Here is a 17,748-nt window from a genome sequence, read left to right as displayed (position 1 = left end):
TTGGGAAAAGATAGAACATTTGACAGTTTATGAACAGTAGATTTTAGCACCTGTTTTGCTGGAGTATGCAGATTTATTCCGAGTACGTGCAAATTTACCTGTTACTCATTTAGTTCAGCATCGTATTCATACAGGGAATGCTGCCCCAATCACACAGAAACCTTACCACATACCATTTAGTCAAAGAGAGTTGGTAGAAGACATGGTTAAAGAACAACGGTGCTTCAGACCCACAGTGGTGTTCGCATGTTGTAATTGTAAAGAAGAAATCCATTTCAGGAGAACCATAGTTCCGTTTTTGTGTTGATTACTGATCTTTGAATGCTGTGACCACATCCGACATTTACCCTTTATTTACCAAATTTAGTGGAAACCTTGGATTACTTGGGGTAGATCTTGAATTTTTTCAGTATGTGATTTAACAAGTGGTTAACACCAGTTAACAGTGCATCCAGGTGATAAAGCAAAAACTTCATTTGTAACAGCAACAGGAGTATACAAGTATTTCGTATGCCGTTTGGACTTCATGATGCTCCAGCTACATTTCAACGCCTCATGGATTCAGTTTTAAGAGGGCTCACCCCAACACAAGCACTTGTTTACTTTGATGATGTAATAAATTTTGGTGAAAACATGAATCAGCATTTATCAATAGATAAATGTCATTTTGCACAGAGTAAAGTTAACTGCCTTGGTCATGTTATAACCAGTGAAGGTGTTTGACCTGATCCAAAATTAATTAAAAATGTAAAGAATTTTCCTGAACCACAGAATTTGGAAGAACTACAATCATTCTTGGGATTGTCAAATCTCTACAGACGATTTACAGCCGATTATGCGAATACAGCACGTCCAATGACACAGCTACTGAAGAAAGGAGTCACATTTAATTGGTCAACAGAATGCAAAAAGGCAATGGAAGAGCTTAAAACTGCTCTAACCACAGCCCCAGTGTTATCCTATCCAGATTTCAGTAAACCTTTTATTCTTTCAACCGATGCATCCAATTTTGCCATAGGTGCAATCTTGTCTCAAGAAGTTGATGGTCATGAACATCCAATCTCATTTGCTTCCAGACAATTAAACAAAGCAGAATGCGACTATACTACCACTGAGAAGGAGCTTTGTGCTTTGGTTTTTGGCATAACACATAACAGATGTTTCTTAACAGGAAGAGAATTTACAGATCATACCGCACTTAAATGGTTATTGAGCTTAAAGGATCCAAGTTCCAGATTAGCAAGTTGGGCATTAAGACAGAGAGTACCAATTTAAGGTTATTCACCGACCTGGTAAACAACATGTGAATGCTGATGCAATGAGTTGAAAGTCAATGTTTGTGTTGCAATGAGTTGAGAAGAAGAGTTAAAGGTAGCTCAGGAAGAAGATCCACAATGCAAATTATGGAAAAATGATCAATGTTTTGTCAAAATAGGTGGATTATTGTACAAAATCACTAGTAAAGGAAACCGCCTAGTTATTCCAGAAAGCATGAAAGAGCAAATCATGAAGAGAGCAACACGATTCTTTATTATCAGGACATTCCGGTAAATAAGCAACAAACATTAAAATAGCTCAAATGTTTTGGTGGCCGAGTCACAAAGCTGACATTTTCGAGTTTGTTTCACAATGTGACTCCTGTAACAGACAGAACATTGTAGGAAAAAGTAGAGTGCCATTGCAAGAACTGCCAGAAACAAGTGAACCACTTTAACGAGTAGGACTAGATGTCGTAGGACCGTTGCCAAAGACTAAAGATGGAAACAAATACATGTTGACAATGTTAAATCATTTCTCTAGATACCTTCTCGTGATACCAATACCTGATCAGAGTGCTGCGACTATAGCTAAGTTTTTCTAAAAGAATGGATTCTTAAGTTTGGATCACCATTAAGCATAATTAGTGATCAAGGAACGAATTTTATAAGTGAATTACTTAAACAGACTTGTAAGCTCATGCAAATAACTCAGTTAAGGACTACACCAGCACACCCTGAAGGAAATGGAAGAGTTGAGTGAGTCCACAGAACAATTATTAAAATGTTTAGCCATTGTGTGAGCAGCAAACACAGCAATTGGGATGTCTGTTTACAGTGCTTGGTAAGTTGTTACAACGCCAAAATGCACAACTCAACTCGCCTAAGTCCATATGAGATCGTCTTCAGAAGAATAATGCATTCACCCTTGGCCTTTGCACGATTGACTGCCGGAATCAGCAATGAACACGTAAGGGTTCTAGCACGCAAGCTAAAGGAAGCATGGAAGGGAGTGAAACAGTGTAATCATCAATCCTTTCTTCAGCAAGCAAGACAATATGACCACCAAGCAGCAGTGCCAGAGTATAAAGTTTGAGATCTTGTGTATCTGAGCAACTTGGTGTTAAAGAAGAGTCAAGTCAAAAAGTTTAAGAAGTTTTGGAAAGGACCATATCCAATCTTGGAGGTGTTGTCGCCAGTCACTCTTAAGCTCCAACTGCCCTTTCATTTGATTGTTATTCATATCAATCATGTAAAGCCATTTCTGGGTAGATTTCCTGTAGTATCGCAAGACAACGAGGACCGACCGAGAGGAAGACCTGCTGTTCTCAAACCCAGGAAGTGAGAATTGTGAGGTCGCAGTCCAGACTTCGAGGCAGAGGCATCGTCACGTTCCAAGCGATCCTGTTCCACACACCCCTACCATCTGCGTAAATGTGTGTAGAGTGTGAGAGTGCAATGCGTGTGTTTATTCCAGCCATTTGTTTATGTGAATGTGTTGTGAAAATTAGTATTGAAGCTATTGCACGAGTACACGAGTGAAACTAAACCTTTTATTCCACAGGTTACCCCAAGAAAGTAATTTATTTTATGTTCATTCTTAACTCTAGTATTTAAAACTAATTAACCATGTTCATTTTTCAAAAAAATGGTTCAAATGGCTCTGAGCACTGTGGGACTTAACTTCTGATGTCATCACTCCCCTGTTCATTTTTATTGTAATGCTTGTGATGATAGCATATTCTGCTAATGCTATACCACAGAGTACAGGTGTTTTGTTTGAACCATGATCAGACATGGTAGTTTCAACAAGTAATACAAAACTTTTCCTCAAGTACAATCTGAGTGAAATTCAGCAACAGTTCAATTCTGTAAAGAAGCAGATTGGCCTAATTTGTTCTGTTAAGGGTAATGATACAATTTTGGAAATCGGTACATCTTGGTATAGTAACTGGATCACAGCCAAAATGCAGGTAGAGTCTACATTTGCTAATTATGAACAAGAGATTTACTCTTTTTTAAAGCTTTTGCCACATAAAACTTTAATTAGGCATAAACGAGCCTGGTTTGATTTTGGAGGGAGTATCCTTCGAACTGTATTTGGTACTTTAACTAGTCTAGATCCACTGGAAGTTAAAGGCAAAATATTAGCTCTTGAACAACAGTCCAGCACAGATTCAACTAACGTCTCTAATTGAAATTATCGTATTAAAGAGTATGCAAAGAACCATTACTAACCACACAGTTTTCATTGAACAGATTGTAAAGCAATTTATCTCATATTTGTATGTACTTCGTAAAGAAACGAATGCAAATATCCAAGAACTATTCCAAGTATTAAATGCCGTGAGTGCACACTTAGATTTAAACACTCTTTTGTTAAGGATTACTTATAGTTTATCAAATGCTAGAATTGTTGCCCTTAATTTAGAAAGTAGTTCAAATGATTGTCTGAGCACCGTACTACTACATCCAGAGCAATTTTTACAGATCCTACTACCTGTAACGTCTCTTAGCAAAAGTCATATTATGTAATAAAGAGAAAACATTGTGTGTCATGTTTTGTTCTTGTATAAAATTATGTACTGTTTTTTTTTTATTTATTTTAGATAATATCTGTGTCGGCGAGTACTGAAACCGCCACAGACGATACTTATTAAATATCAAACAAAGATGAGAATATATGACTAGTATAAATAATACAGAACGAACATTAATTTCTCTGTCGTCTTCTTGGAGTTACGGGAGTAGGATAGCCTGTGACGTGATAGTGTACACTAGGGTAGCATTCTTTTGTCAAGATCGAGAGATGTACGCCATTATGTACTCATTGTAAAGGTGTGTAATAATTAATATATTTAAATGTTTTGAATAGAGTTACTTAATGAAACCTTGCATTATGATTTATGATAAGCTTGCCTGGTATTTTATCCCATCCCCTTAAGACATTTTCAGTTAGTTAAATATTATTCGTGGTGCAGAGCTGCGCTACGAACGAACGAGCCGTTGCCGCGGCGCATTCAAATTTCATTAAATGAATCCTATCATACCGCAAAGAAGCGGGCAGGTAATAGTGAAGTAAAAATTATTTCTTTCAGCTTTCGAAGTTGCAGAGCAGAGCAGCAGATTTTATGATGTGTTTTACAGGTTGACGCGGGCTGCTGATAATATATTATTAACAGTGCAAAAAGATAATTTACTGTCATCACATAAAAGAAACTTTCTGTGCGTAGTTCTGGTCTGGCAACCTTATAGTAAAAACATCTTTTTCTCCGATAATAGTCTCATGTTCTCGTGTTAGTCGTGGTACGTATTGTTGTTTTACTGTTAACAAAAATCCACTGCAAAATTATGATGTTGAACAATCATTGCGTACTGTAACATCAGTATTGATAACGAAGTAATTTTCGTTAACCTTTTCAATAACTATAAAGTAAGGAAGATAGGTTGAACTTTATGGCGAGTTACAGTAACGAAAAAATGTTCCTTTAATAGAAAGCCAGATCCAGAACAATAAGAACATAATATATTTTGTTTTGTTGAAAATTAATGATCCAAAGAAAGGCATAGCACAGCATCACTAAAAGGTATTTCGGGTCTCTTTTCGTAGTAACATATTTTATCTCATACATTAGTTGTTACGTGAATAATAATAATAAAACAGAACAAATAAGAAAAGAGACGAAGCGAAATACCAATTCAACGAAAGCTAGATGCAACATATACCACGATTTACCCTGTTAACTCTTACAATTTATATGCTTACAATAAGTTAACCATCACACACTCCGTAATGACTGAAGATGAATTCACTGTTATTGTTTCTATTCCCATTGCTAGACCAAAGTATAATTTTGAAATGTATAAAATTTATATATAATTTTGAAATGTATAAAATTTATACATACCCTGTGAAATGGAGACAGGCGGGTATTCATGTAAAGTACGTACGGAATGATTATCTGCTGATAAGCAAGGATCGAAGATATTTTGTGTCCCTAAATGAAAATGATTTGTGTATGTGTAATGTAGCCATGAGTTAATTTGCCCTGAATTGGCAGTATTCTTAGACTGTAGAGTGTACAGCTGTGAGAAAGAATTGTTTATGAATCATCGCCCAAGAGATGATTGCCCTAGAATTTTAACGCATCTTTATCATCCATTTCTTAAATGATGTTCTGAATGTATAATTTTCTCATTTCACTCCATCCTTGATGTTACATTTACATGAAAAAACTGTGATACACCCGAGCTACCCTTTACACCAAAATTGAACAATAGTGGATTAATCTTGAAGGCCACACATTGTGATTTATCATGTGAACTATTTGACATGCCTAGTGTGTTGCCAACTACATGTCATGCAACTGGACATTTGCCATTAACTAGAATGTTATCTGTCTATTACAATGATTCATACATACTAACATATGGAAAGCATTCCTTATCAAGTTTTTCTGAAGACAATAATTTGATTAATGACATCCATGAAAATGTAATCTCTTCAACTGATGAGTTAAATTTCACTGAAGCAGCAAATCGAAATAAGTCCTTCGATTCATCCAGACAGTATTCTGTTTTTATTGCTTTTATTAATTTGTCTTTTGTCAACAGCATTTGTCATGTATGAAACTGTCATCTTGAAGGTGCGCTTCTCTGTACCAAACGTTACTGTGTCTGCAAATTAAATACATGTTGCAATGCCTTCTGATGCCACAAATGGCGAAATAGATTCATAATGCCCAGGAGGTCGTTTTGAGCCACCTATGGTTGCTCTTTTCCTCTGGGGAGAGTGATGTAAGGGTCTACGAGTTGCACTCAGCTGTGCAGTACATTAACACGCGCTCACCAGCCTACCTGTCTGGAATGCTGACGATTCGCTTGGTCAGTAGACGCGCGTCCGGCTGCACTGCGACTGGGAGTACGCCACTGGCCGCCATCTGCAGTGGGCAGCATTAACTAGCACGGCCTCGGGCACGAATATCTCTCTTTTTTAGTAGGTCACCATGGAGCCTTTTGATACGACTGTAATTAGCTGGTGTTAGGATGTCAGACACAGTGACGATGGGTGTTGTAACATTATGTGATTGTCTTATCATTTTAAATCATTCACTAATCGAGCAGTCGCTCGGCAACAGCTACAGTTAGCAAATAATGTTGCGAGAATGTAAAAGGTGAACGACCTGTGACGTAACTTGTTTATTGTCGAAGCGCCGTCAGAGATGCAGTGAGTTATGGACTTTGAAAACCGCGGTGCGAAAAACGGACAGAAGAAGAACACTTTTATTCCTTTTTTTTTTTTTTTTGAGGTACGAGATATTCTCGATGAACAGTTACTCATTCTTCTCTTGTGTCTGACGCGCATGTCTTGCCGCCGTATTATTATCGTTAAAAATAATATTGTTTTAGTGAAAAGTGAATGTGTAATACTAAAAGTGCCTAGCAGTAGATTTATTGTGCGACGTGTATGTGAAAACGTCGAAGGAATTGTTTTCATTAAGAGAAGTACCAGTCAAAATGGCATCCATGTTAAATCCTTCATTGCAGTGTAAGTTCGTCTATTAATTGCCATAAATTCAGACTTAAATGGAACTGGTGTATGGACTATTTATTTAATATAGAATCTATGTCTCACTCCTTCATGAAGTTATTTAATTTTCTTTATGTTTCTGCCAAATAGAGAGTTCACAGTCACGAATTCTTTCGTCTAGTTCGGACGGAAGTTGCATGCGGCGAAATACTTTCTCCGCGCCATATTCTACTGGTAAATGCATGATAAACTACGGTCCCTTAGGAAATTCATGTTGAGCTATCCAAAATAATTATATTTTGAATAGGCATTTACTCTCCTATGCAATGCAACTTCCGACTGATCAGACGACGAACGGGGACATTTATAACTGTATGTTTATGTATACACATTATGTAAACATAACGTTATAGTGTGCATAGCGTGTGTGTTTTATAATCTGCCGTTGTTAATAAAACTGTTTAAACTTACTTCTTGTGTTTGCGTATTGCTGTACCTCAAGGACCCACCGCTTACAAATCCTGACAAAATATTTGTGTAATCATCATCCGGGGCAGCAACACAGACTAATACCCTTACAATATTTAAAATCTTTCCAATTTTTGTTTTTCAATCCTGCCTGCCTTACCTTTTGTACTTATTGCAGTAACATTAATGCTTAGTTCTTCCTTTGTTTGTAGTTTTCCGTGTGTTTAGTAACATGAGCTGCAATTGAATTAACAGCTGGAACTGGAATTTAGATCCTTGCTAAAGGAAGCACTGTTACAATGACAGTTATTCTAGGACAGTTGCTTTGCTTGCCCTGTACTACATTTTCTGTCTGAAATATACTTTCCTTTGCAACATTCAATAAGGGCAATCAATTAAGGCACAGAATAAAATAATCAAGTGTAGTCTTGGCACAACAAAGGTGCCAAACCTCACAACATACATATAGTGTGGACAAAAGGTAGTGAGGGCCTGTGTTCTGTATCACCCGTAATGGTAAAGATACAGTGAATCAAGTAATACTTTTCTTTAGTTGTAGTAAGATTGCATCATCTAAGAACATGCTTTAGCATTATATCTGTAAGGAGAGGGGCTGAAGCCAGAAAAAAAAAGTTGGTTTGTATAGTGGTGCAGTAGGGAGACATTACCGTGTGCCAAACAAAGATGTAAGTATGTGGTTCAAAACTGAAAGCAAAGCACAACAGAGGAGGGTTGTTTAGGGTGCTCATCTAAACTGCACATGAAGGAGTATGTGTGTATCAGTACTGTTATACATTAGTGAAGAGGTGACAAAGACGTTTTCTGCAGGGAGATAGATCCTGAGAAAAGGGTTGATGTCTTGTAGTGAGATTCATTAGACAGAACACTGTCCAGCTGCCTATGCTTTTTATTATTACTCTTAAGAAATGATGCAAAACAAGTGCTGCAGCTGCAAATGTGCATAGGTACTAATTCACTGTACTGATTAAAATGTCTTAACCTTCAATTTTAAATCTTCTTAGAGTGAGGACAGTTAAGTGAAAGATTACAATAAAGGGAATGGATTACAGTGAACAGTAAAATATGTACGTCAATAGCATAATGCTTCAAAATAGAAACAGGGAGAGACACTGATCAAGAACAGGTACACGTGAAATTAGTTCACGTGAAGTTAGTAGAACACACATTGTCACATGGAGCCCTAGTAACTTTAACATTATAAAGTTGGTATTTTAAATAAAACAAAATCAATGAGCTTAATTTTGAACATACGTTCATTTTGTATTCTTTTGCTACAAATATATTACAGTGATAAATAAGTCATTTCTTTACATCAGGAATAACATACAGTATCTACTTAGACAAATATACTGATATAAAAGGTATTCAGTACAAATTAATAAATAAGATGGAAAACTGTCAGTGTAGGTTGTTACCTGCTACACCGTCTAAATATCAAAGCCATATGACAAGACATTACAAATATATTTCATGGAAATATTAAGATAATTTTTGTTGTGTAACTTTGACATTAACAGTTCATAGTGAAACCCATTTATTGCTGGCAACAGTAACAAAATAGTAATTTCATGGAGTCTCTTTTTATATTCTATGAATCTGGGACAATGCAAGTCAAATAAGACAGTCTTTCAAGAATGAAAAATAAACAGTCAATTTTTCTTGTACATAAAGCACATTTTACATTACTGTTTTGGAACATGTCAAAAGATTAAATTTAGCACACAGCTAATAAAACATAGAATGTATCAAATCTGGAATGCTATTTCAGAATGCAGTAGTACAAGCATACTCTTACATCTCAGAAGATTACAGAAATGGGAGCTTTATCACCGAGAGTGATATTTAGCCCTTTTATGATATTTAAATGCATGTTCTGGTAATGTGTAATTTTTCCACTCCCTTCTGTTGTAAATATACATCACTATCATTTAATACTTAGTTGTTAACATAATGCTGATGCCTCACTTACATACTAACAGTCCTTATTTTATTTTTAGTAATATTTTCTACATTTTACTGTAAAGACTTAGCACTTAATGTCTTACAGCAAGGCTGTTTAAAAGGGAGAGTGCTTCATATGTGAAATAATTTACACCCTAAACTGAAAAATAGCTCAAACAAATGAATATTAGTTTAAAATTGCTAACATTTTCAAAATTGCAAACTTTTTAAATAATGAAACAAATTTTGAATATCCACACAGTTTCAAATAAGTTAGCACATGTCATTGTGGTAACATTATGTTCAAAGACAATATGTTGTCATCACGTCAAGCTGTAACACTGCTGTGTGAATATGCAATTAAAAGACTAGAAGAAATTAAAAATTTCTGTATCCTACAGTGACATAACTAAATTTCACAAGTATAAAATATATCCCAATAAGTTCAGAGGAAGTCCATCATCTCCCTCAAATACAGCTAGTGCTTCAATGCTTCTCAAATCACAAGTCTTGACAGTATAATAAGCAAGTCACACATACTATTGTTTTTTGGGTATGTACAGGCTTTGGAAAACCATAAAAATTGATGCTTTGTTACATTTTAATATACAGTTTCAATTTAACATTTACTCTCATAATACACTTATATAAAAGACAGTGCAAAGTATAAAAATGCCCTTTTTAATTAGAGCACATGATATAAAAACTGCCAACTATTTCACTATATGCCTGAAATAAATCATTAGTTACTCAACAGCTTTCTTCCACAAAAGCCACACAATATGTGGATCTGTAGAAATTTGGTCATCATCTGCACATTGTAAATCTGATCATTTACCCTGTAATGTATGTTTGTAACTATAGTCAAATTTTAAGGATACTATTTAGCACACTTCAACCTGACCAGCACACAGCACACACGGAGTATTTAGTGGCATCTGCAGAGAATTGAAAATCTGGTTTAGTCTAATAGCGTCAACACACATTACACACATTCTTATGGAACAAATGGTAATGGCAGTGTTCATTTGATACCCATAGTGAAAATTTACTCTGTCATTACTTTGTGTACAAATATATTTTTGCATGATTCTACTGCTCCATTAAGTGAATAGTTATATGTGAAACATGCTTCACAATTTCAGTAAATGTCAGTGGTTTGTGCTACATGGAATTAAGATCTGTATCCAATGAATGAATGAATGAATGAATGGTCTACAACCCCTATGCATTACATCAAGAATTATAAACACACATATCCCTACTTTATGCAAGGGCATTTCTTCCAAATACAACTTTATAGCCTGGGTTGACCACTTGCAAATACTGACAAATAAAACATATATTCCTATTCAAATTTTAAAAATGTGTGTGTGAATGACAATGTTGTATTTTTTTATTTGTGCTGGTAATTTTTTTTCAACCAAAATTTCCAGGTAGTTTAATTTACTACAATTTCTCAGATACCATGAAGTGTGTCATTGGATGGTTATGCATTTTATTCCTACATTCCAAAACGCTAGAGAAGGAAAAAAATATCTTCTGCCAATAGTAGTAGTAGTATTTGTTAATCTAATTACATATTCCCAGACATTTTATCCAGGAAAGTCATGTGCATCCCTCAGATCATTGTGACAGATACAATTTATCTGATATAAAAGTTCTTACATTTGGTGTATACTTCACAATACAAATAATTTGAATATGCTAATCAGCCAAGTAGCAATATTGCATAAACACATAAATACCTTTGCTTAAGAATCATTAAGTTAATATAAGGGAAATTTATATCCCCCAGTACACCAGATTAAAATAGTTGGTGACTAGTATTCCCATTTGGTTGCATTCTCATAGTCTGATTCCCCAAGACGAAATGCTCCATTTTTGCCAGCAACAAGGTATTCACCACTAGTGCTTTTTATACAAACATGTGTTGGATCACGGAGTTCAATGAAGAAACCTTCTGGTGCATCTGAATCAGCAGTTACAGATTCACCATCTACATGCCAGTATTTTCCATTCTGACCTGAAACACAAGTTCATCAAATGTTACTTATTGTTTTATTGGGTCTGGAATGGCATATTTGTCATTGCCTTCCTACTGGAAAAAAATCAATACTAAATAATTTACACAATCATATTCCTCAGTGAAGGTATGATCCAATGAATACAATCATATTGCATGTTTTGTATTATAGAGAATGATTACCTTTAAAGAAAACAACACCCTTTTCGCTTCGTTCAACCAGTATAGTCTCATATGAAGCTTTGTTGCATTCTAGTTTTGGAGATGAGTTGCTCTTGTAGCCAACAAAACCTTGCTCACATTTCAAGACAAGTATTGGCCTGTAAGAAAAACCAAAATTAATTCTAACTCTTATCACAGAAGGCACAGATTTTCTTTGTGGTGAGTTTGCCAACTTATGTGGCAGTTCATGAGCTATGGTACCACCACAGAAACCAGAGCAACTAGTATCTGTTGTCAGGAGGATATATATTTGGTTAATTCACACATAAAGCATCAAATATTTCCCATTTATAGTTTCCAAGACATAAAAATACTTTATTTAGAAAAACTGTTCTACCAGAATTATCACGCAACAGATTTTCACTTTACTGTTCTGAGGAGAAATATGAAATGGACAGTTGCAAGTAAGAGTAATGACACTGCAGTAATTGTCAAGATATTTAATGTTCAGCCCAGCTTCACTGGTATGCAGATATACTACAGTTTTTACTTCACTGCCCCTAAGTGCAGAAGTATTAGACAAAGTATCTTCAGAGCACCCTAAATCTTTTCCTAGAAAATGCAGTGGGCGTCCAACAGTTTTCTGTCAATAGGACATCAACCAAACCCACATTACCATGAAAAGTAGGCTCTCGAATACCACCTCCTTAGTTAATATCATACTACTACTACTACTTACTACTACTACTACTACTACTAGATAAAGTGAGGATTAATTTACTTTAAATACAGTACTTCTCCAAAGCTTTACCAAGCAGGCACTGGCTAAAATTCTGTGTGGCCTTTCAGAACATTTTGTACTTCTAACACATCTGGAGCACAATTATGGAATACATACTGTATTGTTATGGCAACGACTCTTCAATACATGATACTTAGAAGCTCTCTTCCAGCACTCATGAACACACACAGAGTAGCTCTGTTGACAGTCTTACATTCTTTATTTCTTCAGTTGCGCATTAGACATACAAAGTGTGTCCATTTTTAAATTGTTGTTTTGTACAGTCCTTGAGTTTTAATTAAAGAATCCAAAATGACTTACGAACAAAGAAAAGCTTGTAGTGACTATGTATCAGAAACTGTGCTGTAATGTGACTGGATTCTGGGGTAGCAGCAAAAACTGTTGCTTTGGAGTTAGGAATAGGGAAAAGTACTGCTGGAGACTGGAAGAAAAATCAGATGGAAACTGAAAGCTGCTATGCTTCCCAAGCTAGTGAAAGTAGAATTAAAGAAAGGCAATGTTGAAAGGTAAGCATAAAGAAGTTGAGGAACTTTTATTTTTCTGGCATGAACATTTAAGAGGAAAAGGCTTGCCTATAACTGTGCCAATATTGAAGCAAAATGCATTGCAGTTTCAATGGGAAATAGAAGAAGATTCAGAATTTACTGCCAGTGATGGATGGTTGGATTGGTGGAGAAATTATTTAGTTTTCACCAAATTACCATTAGTGGAGAGGTTTTATCTGCTGACACAATGTGGCATTGTTTAAAGACACTCTTTTGAAGTTAATTGATGACAAAGGAATTTCTGGTGAACAGTTCTACAATTGCGATGAGAGTGGCTTAAATTGGAAGGTGCTTCCTACAAAGAACGCTCGCTTCAAAAAAGGAAGCTGCAGCACCCAGATACAAGAAAAGTAGGTACAAGTTACCATATTGGCTTCCAATAATGCAACTGGCAACCACAAGCTTATGCTTACATTATTAGGGAAATCACAGAAACCAAGAGCTTTCAAAAACCTGAAAAATCAGGAATCATTCCACAAACTTACATTCATCAAAAGCATAGATGAATTCAGAAATCTTTAAAACCTGACTCGAAAATGAATTCATACCAGCTGTAGATAAATATCAGAAAGACCTCCACAACCTCCTATTGACTAACTCAAAGAGGGAGATACCAAAGCATTATTTTTACCACCAAATGTGACTGCTCTTTGTCAGCAATTGACCAGGGCATCCTTGAAATGCTAAAGTAGTAGTATTAGTGCCATCTTTTCAGTTCACTGGTATCAGCAATTGACAATAATGAAGACTGTGTAACCACTCTGAAGAGGATTGACTTGCTATATGTCATAATGTGGTTAGCCGAAGCTTGGGAATAGATTCTGAACCACTTATAGGGTCTTCTTTAATTCTTTTAGTTCATGGAAGTGGACATTTTAATATTGGAACGGAAATGATGATCTCTGCACCAACATCCTCACTGCCCAGTAAATTTTTGAGGAACAAGACGAGGACGACACAGAATAGATGGAAAATGTTGAAGTTGGTAACCCAAGTGGCAACAATATTATGGAAATGGTGACGCAGGGGAAGTAACCAAGAGGAGAAGACAAACTTAGATACACGATAAGTCTCGTCTCACATTTGAAAATGTTCAAGAGTATTTGACACAGCTGATGTCCTCCGTTGGTGCAAGTGAATGGATACTGCAGCATGGAAGAGGGCTGAAGGAGGGCAGGGGTATATCTATCAAAGACTTTTTTAAAACTTCAAACCTGTGTTTCCTGCCATTTCCATGTGTGCCAAAAAAAAAAAAAGAAGAAGGGTAAAGTCATGCTGTTGCAGCCTATCTTGGGGCTTCATTTCATGCACATTCTGAATCTTGTAGGGACACCAGTGTAAAATGCACAACTGTTGACCAGGGGAGAGAGAATTCCTGTGACACAGTTCAAGTGCTGGCTGCAGAATCTGAGGCATGTACTGCACCATCAGCTATAGCTACAGCAACAACTGCCATGGGAATGGGCCACCTTCCTCTCCCTGATGCACTACCTAATTCCAAATTGCTCTGTAATTCTGTGATCAGTTCTCTTCTCCTCCTTACACAGAAAACTGAACTGTGCTCTTAATGATATGGGAGACCAATTGCTGTGCAAGGGATTTATGATAAATATTAGCTAGGAAAATGGCTAATTCCAAATTGTATTCAATATCAGTTTCAATGAGGATTCTGCCTGGGGCTACTTATTTATTCACTTTGAGTAGTGCACCTGGCAATGAGGGCAACACTATGTCATGTTGACTGCAGTGACAGACAGAGGAAACTACTCAGTCAGAACGAAAAATTGTGCATTATTCTTTTTTGTGAAGATGGTATACATATGAGTAAGCAACAAAGGCATTTTTAGATGACTGAAAACAATGAAGAAATAAGTTATCGATTTAAAACAATTTGTACATGTGCATACATTAATTCTAAATGTATTATTTCATTCTTGCTACTTCAAGCCTTGTTCTGTTGTGTGCATGGAGTTCTATTTATTGAGCGTATTAGACTCAACTGACCATGTTGTTCACTCCAACAACACTAAGTTGCTAATGTGCCAATATCACATCACATTCACTTCAGTTTACCTTGTTGGGCTGTGCACACTATAGAATAATAATCATAACAAACGTACTGCCACACACCTTCGTTAATACAATGCTGCATTTGTGCAGAAAGAAAAACGTCATGATTATGCTAATTAATCTATTTACACAAGTAATAATTTAAATTACACTATTAACACAGTTAACTGTAATTTAAGCTGATAATTTGAGCTTACCTGTTTATAAGGTAAAAGAAATATTTAGCAGTGTCATCAACAGCATCACTGTTGGCATAGAGGTGCCCTGAACGCTTTGTTGTAATGAATTTACCATTATTAGCTCTGAAGCCAACTGATCCATCTCCTTGCCATACTAAATCAAAAAGCGCATTAGAGGACCTGAAATGAGGAAGGACAAAGCACATATTATACCTTGTTTCTCATACAGATCATAATATAAATTGAGCTAAACACGTTTAGTCCTTTCACTTATCATATAAGCTGTTGTTAATGTAACTTCTGGAGTATCCCATTTGATCATATATATTATCTGAATATCAGAGCACATATGTATATTTATTTTTAAAAGTAGTTACAACTATGAAACAGTTTGTCATGTTTGACGCTGCTCAATAATGGAAAACAAGCCATTTTACTATTATCATTATTACTTGGGAGATTTGTATCAAAAGGAAAATCCATTCAAGAAAACTATAAAAAGTACGAGACAGAATTGCTGGCCAATACTTATCTTCAGCAAGCAAAATAGTTATTATTGACACACACACACACACACAAAAGATAACTATCCTCGCTTTTAAAACTCATTTTCCTTCATCCTCAAAGTGGCTGGAACTTGTCTCATCGTAAGTTCTGAGTGACCTGGCTTTCCTATTTCACCTTCCCCAACTTATACCTCTCTCTCCTTGAGGAAGAACTAATAGTTCTGAATGTTAGGATGGTGTTGTGTACATCTATTGCCAGTAATAAATATTTCCCCTCCTGAAAGTGATACTGGCCAGCATTTCTGTTTACCAATTACTTCAGACAGTCCACTTCAATGACAGGTTCTATGATCTTAAAACTAGCAACAAATGAGATTATCAAAAAAACATGAAAATTCAATCTTTGCTTGTCATTTTACAACTCTAGAGCAGTAACTCAGTGTCAAATGCCCAAGTATGTCTTTTCTTTTCTCTTGCACTTGTATATCATCTAATTTTGTGTGTTATATGTGAATTTCAGTGTTTCATAGATAGTTCATTATTGCAATTAGTATGAAGGTACTTCAACATTTTGAAAAAATAATTTAGCTATGAGAAGGTCAGTGATGAGAAAATTGTCATACTCTCAAAGCCAAATGTACTTGTCCTCATAAGACATGATAAAGCAAACATATCTCATCTCTTTACAAGTTCTCTCAATGTATCTCTGAATCCTTGGAAGTACTGTACTGAATCTTGTTAGTGATTTGCTGTTCACACTAGATGTTCTAAACATCCAACATTCATTTTATTCTTTCCAGTTTGATTAAGATCTTTATATTTCCATCAGTACCTCTATTACAGAAAGTGGGTTCCTTAGGAAGCATATTGAGTAAACAATTTTTTTTCCTACTATGGTTCTAAAATTTTTGTGTTTAATGTATAATTACACACTTATTACCTTTCAAAAGTTATGTAGTGCAAAATAAGAAAGGTTAAGTGTAATTACACTCTGCCTTTCTTCAAGTGCAGCATTTTACTACTTTGAAATATTTCTTTTAACAAAAAAACCTAAATATTGCATTAGGGTATCTTTTAAGAATTTAAAAGATAAGGAAAGCCAATATGACATTCAAACAACTATATCAGGTGTCTTCTAAAGTGTGGATGATAATTCTAATAGCTTCTTTGAAAATATGAACATTCATCCTCAAATGCATCCCTATGTTGTGACAGAGTCTTTTCTCCATTCCTCCAGCAGTGTTTCTGTTTAATAGACAGAGAGTAACAGAACTGATGGCAGGTTATGAGTTGTGCCTAGATAGCTCAGTTGGTAGATTATTTCTTTTGAATGACAAAACTTTGGATCTGAATTGTGATGACACGCAGTTTTAATCTGTTAGAAAAGGTTAAAACAACACAAATTCTTCAGCAGAGTGGAAAATTCATTCTATAAAGAGTGGTAATTGTCTCTGCTTCAGTTCAAATGCCCCTTTGCCCAAATTATCAGAGCCCACCCGACTACATGGGAACTGGTTCACAAAAAAGCATAAGGTAGAAGAAGTGAGGAAGTTACAGTTGTTTGTGTAAAGGAATATATGACAGAACAATGATTTATTTCAGAAATTTAACTTTCCACCATTAGGTAAAGAATGAATAATCTCTTAAAATTTTTTCACTTATGAATGAAGCATTTAACTTCACTTCACTTCACTTGCTCCCGTGTATGTTGTCGTTATGGTCTTCAGTCCAGAGACTGGTTTGATGCAGCTCTCCATGCTACTCTATCCTGTGCAAGCTTCTTCATCTGTGAGTAACTACGGCAACCTACATTCTTCTGAATCTGCTTAGTGTATTCATCTCTTGGTCTTCCTCTACAATTTTTACCATCCATGCTTCCCTCCAATACTAACTTGGTGATCCCTTGATGCCTCAGAACGTGTCCTACCAACTCATCCCTTCTTTTAGTCAGGTTGTGCCACAATTTCCTCTTCTCCCCAATTCTATTCAGTACTTCCGCATTAGTTACATGATCTACCCATCTAATCTTCAGCATTTTTTTTTTTTTTTTGTAGCACCACATTTCGAAAGCTTCTCTTCTCTTATTGTCTAAACTATGGTATTTATCATCCATGCTTTGCTTCCATACATGGCTAAACTTCATACAAATACTTACAGAAACAACTTCCTGACACTATACTTGACGATAACAAATTCCTCTTGTTCAGAAACACTTTCCTTGCCATAGCCAGTCTACATTTTA

The 17,748-nt window shown here is 35.8% G+C and overlaps 1 protein-coding gene across 1 annotated transcript in view; it reads right to left on the bottom strand.

Annotated features, from left to right (window-relative positions):
* Positions 1–8,505: 8,505 nt before the first annotated feature.
* Positions 8,506–17,748, bottom strand: part of LOC126162570 (protein singed) — a 351,638-nt gene continuing 342,395 nt past the window's right edge. The window contains exons 6-8 of the mRNA XM_049919161.1: positions 15,019–15,180; positions 11,426–11,562; positions 8,506–11,242 (exon numbers count right to left, since the gene is read on the bottom strand). Of these exons, the coding sequence (XP_049775118.1) occupies positions 11,040–11,242; positions 11,426–11,562; positions 15,019–15,180 (502 nt within the window). The 3' untranslated portion in view covers positions 8,506–11,039. The remainder of the gene's footprint in view (positions 11,243–11,425; positions 11,563–15,018; positions 15,181–17,748) is intronic.

Source organism: Schistocerca cancellata, chromosome 2 (genome assembly GCF_023864275.1).
Source record: "Schistocerca cancellata isolate TAMUIC-IGC-003103 chromosome 2, iqSchCanc2.1, whole genome shotgun sequence".
Lineage (NCBI taxonomy): Eukaryota > Metazoa > Arthropoda > Insecta > Orthoptera > Acrididae > Schistocerca > Schistocerca cancellata.
Note: the sequence above shows the minus strand (reverse complement) of the source record. Positions and strands in the feature narration are given on the sequence as shown.